Source organism: Bison bison, unplaced genomic scaffold (genome assembly GCF_000754665.1).
Source record: "Bison bison bison isolate TAMUID 2011002044 unplaced genomic scaffold, Bison_UMD1.0 scf7180017864243, whole genome shotgun sequence".
NCBI lineage: Eukaryota > Metazoa > Chordata > Mammalia > Artiodactyla > Bovidae > Bison > Bison bison.
In genome coordinates, this window is record NW_011494815.1 from 3,670,729 (window position 1) to 3,677,686 (window position 6,958).

A 6,958-nucleotide genomic window follows, 5' to 3' on the forward strand; every position below is an offset into this window, starting at 1 on the left:
TTGTCTCCAAAACTTTCTTTTAAACATGTATTTTTTAAAAAGTTTATGGCAAACTTGTTTTTCAGTGTGTACTTTTTATGATGACTAAAAAAATTTACAATTTTTATTTTAACAACCATGGTAAAAAAAAAAGATGTAATTTTTAAAATTTGTCCTAGAGCCAACATTATCTAAGTGAGATGTAACCTCTATGTGTGTAAATGGCTGTCTGGTAGATTCTACAAAAAATGTTATTTTTATTCATGCATTTGGGTTGCGTAAATATTTCTATAAGATTTAAAAGTTTCTCCTTATCGCTGGAATTCTCAGCATCAATATTCTCATATCTTTCTTTTTCAATCTATTGGCCAGTTTAAGGGTATCCATAGTAATACAACTTAAAGACAAAAAAAAAGTGTTTATAAATCTTTAACAGCCAGCATAATACAGTAGAAATTGCCCTGAGCAAGGAATGGAGAGACCTGAATTCAAGTCCTGGCTCTGCCACTAATTTTGCAGGATGACCTTAGCTAAGTCACTTAACTTCTACATTCATCAAATAATGAGATTGCATCCATTTTAAGACCTCTAAAATTGCTTTCATTTGCTTATTTTTTAAACTATCAAAACACCTTCTGGGAGTTGTGGTAAGCACCGGATGGGTACAGAAATATTTACTGATGTTTAAGGTAGTAATGTTTCAAGCTGTGATCTAGGAACCATCTGAATATAAATTATTTGGGGTTACTGTTAAAAATACAGATTCCTGTCCTCTCCCAGGCTGAATCAGAACCTCCTAAGGTGAGGGTCAGATTTCTCTATTTTTCACAAGCTCCTCAATGATTATTGGAGAAGGGAAAGGCTACCCACTCCAGTATTCTGGCCTGGAGAATTCCATGAAGTAGTCCATTGGGGTCACAAAGAGTTGGACACGACTGAGCGACTTTCACATCAATGATTATAATGCACCCTAAATGTTTGAGAACCACTGGCCTAAGAGAATATGTTCTAAGAGGGAAAAAACCAGCATGTGGCTCAAATTACTCTAACCTCTGGCAAAATCTCCTCTAAAGATAATCCCATTCAAAGCAGAGAAGACTAGAAAAAAGCTGCCTGCATCAGCAGAGTAGTCAGCCTTATGCCTGGCCCCTGCATGATGCTTTTTACTTGCTATGTTCCATAACAAGACACAACAAAAGGTCTTGACAACCAAGTCACTGACTGCCACAGTCATGACAACAGCTTGAAAACAAATGGAAGTTCTCTCTTCATTAATAGGAAGAGTTGAACTCAAGGAAAATGAGAAAAACACAACTCTATTTACTCTCAATTTTCCCTCCACCTGTCACTCTGTGATTCAAATAATGTGGTGGAGGAAACAGAAAATCTAAGCTACATTGTTCTCATCACTCTGTGGCCAGACAGACAGTATACTAATTTAATAAATAAATCCTCTTCATACAATAGAAATGACCCAAGCCCATTCCTTCCTCTCTTTTCCTTTCTAATGCTGTTGACAGGAACAAAATATCAACTAAGGACATATGCTGTAGACTTAAAAATTCATACAAATACAGTAAATTACAAAGAGAGGTGATAATGTTTTTTCTAGAATTTCACAACAAAATTACTCTCACGGTGAAAAACATAATTTTGACAGGAAACCTAAAAGACATTTTGCTGCAAGACTGTAACAGTTGTAAGGATAATGCCATCATCTGTGCTCATTATAGAGAAACTAACAGCAACTTTAAAAGGCCAAGAATACTGATAAGTGAAGATGAAATTTCTTTTCAGCAACCAGTATGCCAACATCAGACTTCCGGGTTTTATTCAATACTAGCATCACGAGTTTCTCCTAATCCAACCAAAACTCCTGCCAAATGTCCACAAAATTCACACCAAAATCAAAAACAGAAAGAGAATTAAAAGAAAGAGACCTGACAAAGCTACCAACAGAGCTGGAGTGTAGTGGCACGGGTCAGCAGGAGTGGAGGAATGCTGCAAAAGGAGTCTAACTTGGCGATGCCTCGTGATGCTGGATGATCAAGTACTCAGGTCACAGGTATGTTTGTGGACCCATAAGAACCAGGATCTTGACCCAAACTTTTAAGATCTTCTAAAAAGAAAATACTTCACCTAAATTGAAGTATATAGAAGTCGAACACCAGTAGAGTTCCTTATTTGACGTTAAATTGTGCCTAAAACTTTGGCTGATACAAAGAAACCCGTCCACTAAGGCACCCAGAGGCGATCTGACAATGTGTTGGAGAGAACTTTGTCGTCAGTACCACATCATTGTGAGAGTACAGAGAACGGATCACCCGCAGGGGACTGGCTTCTTTGGGCAAACAGTCAATAAGTTCACTGCACTGTTTGTCAAACCCCAACAAGCGAATCCCATATCCATGTGGGGACGAAATCATTCGCCCATCAGGGCTGAAGCAAAGTTCTTTGATATAACCCCTGCCTACATTGGCTTCTTCAATGTAATGAGTTAGGCGTAGAGAACAGCGAGGTGCGACTGGTCTCACGGGTGCTCCTTCTTGGAATTCATAGACACAAGTCCACTAGAGGGAGAGAAGAGAGCGAAGTCAAAGTTACAGAGCTTCATAAATGGAGTATCATCTTTAAAAATTGTGAATAACTGTAGTCAGCTGTAACTTATAAAATGCAGTACAGCAACTACACTTCAACTAAAATTAATTCAAAAACAAAGTTATAGAGCCCCGAACAGTGCTACAGATAATCTTTCTTTCCCCCAAAAGCTCAACAGAATGCCACAGCTACATCCCTGCTGCAAGAAAACATCCAGATGAATGCTACCCCTCTCCCAATTAACAAAATCTGTAGGCCCCACACTGTCTTATCTACATTCATATCAAGGTTATTGCTGTACTGTGACACTTTGAAGCATTTTATTCCCCAAGGTTACTGTGACTTCTAAAGTAATAATTCCCCTGACAGTAACAACAATCTTGATATTTTAGGGTTAAGATATCTAAGCCCTACACTACCTCTCCTACACACTTCGAAGACTCTTCTCTCCTGTTAGCTGTGGCTTCTGAAGCTAGTGAGATTCTTGGAAGACACTAGCTTTCCAGAGTAAGGAGGATCCTAAGGTCATACAACCCCTTTCCCCCTAGTTATCAGTTCAATCCCTTCCTTTCCCAAAGCTTTGTTTTTTTTGTTTGTATTTTGTCTGTGCTGGGTCTCAGTTACAGTATGCAGGATATTAGTTGTGGCATGTAGGGTCTAGTTCCCTGACCAGGGATTAAACCCTGGCCCCCTGCATTGTAAAAAGAGAAACTCGTAATACTCCACTGACTTAGCAAAACCTCCCATTTAGTCAGCTTAGCTCAGTCCTGGGTTTACTATGTAAGAGGTTTTTTACAATGAGATGAAGGAGGCAAGAATTAAACTGGGCTTAATCTGAGCTGATGACTGGTTTAAAGTATCTCCCACTTGCCAAACCCAGACCAGAGAGGAGGAAGAAGGATTTTGAAGGGATTAAGACACCATGAGCACACATGGCAATGGCAGTTTGTTCAGTCAGCCCCGCTGAAGGTGCAGTGGTGCTGCCCCGTACCTCCTGATCATCAGTGTTGCTTGAGCACCGAAGAAGAGTGGCCCAGCCTTTTGGGTGCAGCTGTAAGGAAGTGATGCAGTTTCCACGGTCTCTCTCACCAGGAACTTCAGGGGTTAAGACTTCAAGACTATTTCGTGGTGAAATTCCTGAGATATAAGAATATTAGGATGTGGAATTCGTATTATTAAAAGACTAAGGCAGCTCATCAAAGCTTTGATTTCTGGCAGCCACCCCATCGGGGCTTCCTTATTTCTTCATCTGCCCTTTATGCTACCACATGTAAATACACTGAGGTGCCCTTCAGTGTATGGGCTATGTTTCTGGAGGTGGGTGTAGGGGAAAGGGTATGACAGTGACTAAAGAATCCAAGTTCCTGCAGCAGGAATCAACAGTAATCTATGGCTAAGGCAGTAATGGCATGAAAATGGCAACCCACTCCAGTATTCTTGCCTGAAGAATCCCACGGACAAAGGAGCCTGGTGGGCTACAGTCCATGGGGTTGCAAAGAGTCGGACATGACTGAGAGACACACACACACACACACACACACACACACACACACACACACACACGGCAGTAAAGCTGACTAGGAGTCCTTTTGATTTGAATCTGCATCTCAGAAAGCTATATAAGAATCAAAAGTTATGTGGTATGAAAGGAGTCTGGAAAAGTAAAAGATAACAATTCTCATCTCAGAAGACCTGGTGCTCTCTAGTCCAGAGAAATACTTGGAAGCCATGACGACTGCCTTAATGTAGATTAAAGATGTATGTAAGGAGCAGGACTTACAGCCCCTAGGATAGTACCATAAACAATAAGTTGACCTATAATTTTGGAGGTAAGAGAGGACAACTCACACAGAGACATGTCAAGACAAGGGGTGGGAGATACTGCCAACTGTACATATTCCTGGTACTCTGCTATGGCCATCATTTCTTTCTACCTAGCCACTGATGAAAGTGACTGCTGTAGTGAGCCATTGTTACAAATGGGAGTATGTCATGTCCCTGAGTATGTGGAAAATCACTTTCATAAACACTGTAAGGAAGCAACTTCGAAATTTAATACCAAGAGAAATATTTCAAAAATTCTGTGCCTATGCTGCTGCTAAGTCGCTTCAGTTGTGTCCAACTCTGTGCAACCCTGTAGACGGCAGCCCACCAGGCTCCCCCGTCCCTGGGATTCTCCAGGCAAGAACACTGGAGTGGGTTGCCATTTCCTTCTCCAATGTATGAAAGTGAAAGATAAAAGTGAAGTCACTCAGTCGTGTCTGACTCTTAGCGACCCCATGGACTGCAGCCTACCAGGTTCCTCCGTCCATGGGATTTTCCAGGCAAGAGTACTGGAGTGGGGTGCCATTGCCTTCTCCGAGGAGTTAATTTAAAAATAATGAACTGCCTCTGTCAGACCCTTTGTGAATTATTTCTCACTTTGATGTGGTCTCTTCTTTTAAAAGCTTCCCTTTAGATTACTGCACTGACAAAAACCTGTTATGTTCTAAACTGCAGTTACAACCAAATTATATATAAGTAATTTCCCATGTGATTAAACTTTAACAACAATTTTAGGGAAAAAAATCCTATTTCAAGAATTAATTTTGAAAATCTATAACCAAAGCAGAAAAGAAACTCATTCTGAATAGGTAAGCAGTGGTTTTTGAGTCTCTGCTCCTTGGAGGTTGCTTAAGAGCTGGCTAAAGGGAGGAACCATACAGGGTCAGAGTGGAGATGGGGCAGCAAGACTGGAGGGTCAAGGGCCTCTCTAATTACACTTGGATCAGTTACTCTACTTTTATTTGTGCTACATCCCTAAAAATCCACAGGAGAAATATTACATATCCAGGCATAAATCTCTAAGAGGAGAATATTTAACCTTAAAAGGAGACAGCATAGTCTTTAATATCCAGAGGACCGGATGATGGATAGTCAATAGGTTAGGTTAGGAAAGACTCTCAAACCATTCTTGGAAGTAGCCATAAAAAGTAATCAAGTAATTAAATAGGCATTTACCAGGTAAGGCCACCCAGGAAAAACCTTAATTAGAAGTCTAATGTAAGGTCTCTCCTCTAAATTTTTAGGTACAAGATATCTCCAAAAGGTGACCCAAAACTACCAAAACAAAAACAAAACCTGTATCTAGCCATCAGACTACCAAGAGGAGAACAAATAAAAAGTGTTGAAAGACCTCAAATGTGGGTTAGTATGGAGAGGGATGGTAAGTGAAATTTGCTAGATAGAAAGCATTTCAATTGAGGGGTAGATAGGCTAGATTAACCAGACAGTTCTACCACACTGGCTGGGAAAAAACTGGCAAAAGCTAAGTGGGGCCACATTGTATCTCACTTTATCCCACAACCCCTGTGAGGCTGCCAGGCATTGTTGAGGTAAGGAAACAGCAGAGCAAAAAGCCTACCGGGCTGGAACCAGGCGACTTTCACAAGCACCTGATAAATCATCCCTTTATATTATATATTATATAGCACTATCAGATCCATTGTTGTTACTCAGTTGCTAAGTCGTGTCCAACTCTTTGCAACCCCAGGGACTGCAGCGGACCAGGCTTCCCTGTCCTTTACTCTCTCCCAGAGTTTGTTCAAACTCATGTCCATGGAGTCAGTGATGCTGTCCATCCATCTAATCCTCTTTCACCCCCTTGTCCTCCTGCCCTCAATCTTTCCCAGCATCAGGGTATTTTCCAGTGAGTCGGCTTATCCCATCAGGTGGCCAAAGTACTGGAGCTTCATCTTCAGGCATCAGTCCTTCCAGTGACTATTTGGGCTTGATTTCCTTTAAGATTGACTGGTTTCATCTCCTTGCTGTCCAAGGGACTCGAGTCTTCTCGAGCACCACAGTTCAAAAGCATATTCTTTGGTGCTCAATCTTCTTTATGGTCCTACTCACATCACTGTAGATCTGTACATCACTACTGGAAAAACCATAGCTTTGACTATATGGACCTTTATTGGAAAAGTAATGTCTCTGCTTTTTAATATGCTATCTAGGTTTGTCAGCTTTTATTCTAAGGAGCAAGCGTCTTCCAATTTCATGGCTGCAGTCACCATCTGCAGTGATTTTGGAGCCCAAGAAAATAAAATCTGCCACTGTTTCCATTTTTTCCCATCTATTTGCTGTAAAGTGATGAGATCAAATGCCATGATCTTCGTTTTCTGAATGTTGAGTTTTAAGCCAGTTTTTTCACTCTCCTCTTTCACCTTCCTCAAGAGGCTCTTTAGTTCCTCTTCAATTTCTGCCATCAGGGTGGTATCATCTGCATTATCTGAAGTTGTTGATATTTCTCCCAGCAATCTTGATTCCAGCTTGTGATTCATCCAGCCCAGCATTTTTCATGATGCACTCTCTCATTTAATTTCTGTTACAATCTTAATTGGAG

At 40.8% G+C, this 6,958-nt stretch overlaps 1 protein-coding gene across 1 annotated transcript in view; it reads right to left on the reverse strand.

Moving 5' to 3' along the window:
* Nucleotides 1-1,403: 1,403 nt before the first annotated feature.
* DCAF10 (DDB1 and CUL4 associated factor 10) overlaps nt 1,404-6,958 on the reverse strand; it is a 52,116-nt gene continuing 46,561 nt past the window's right edge. Inside the window, exons 6-7 of the mRNA XM_010847080.1 lie at nt 3,569-3,714; nt 1,404-2,549 (exon numbers count right to left, since the gene is read on the reverse strand). Coding sequence (XP_010845382.1) covers nt 2,181-2,549; nt 3,569-3,714 — 515 coding nt within the window. The 3' untranslated portion in view covers nt 1,404-2,180. The remainder of the gene's footprint in view (nt 2,550-3,568; nt 3,715-6,958) is intronic.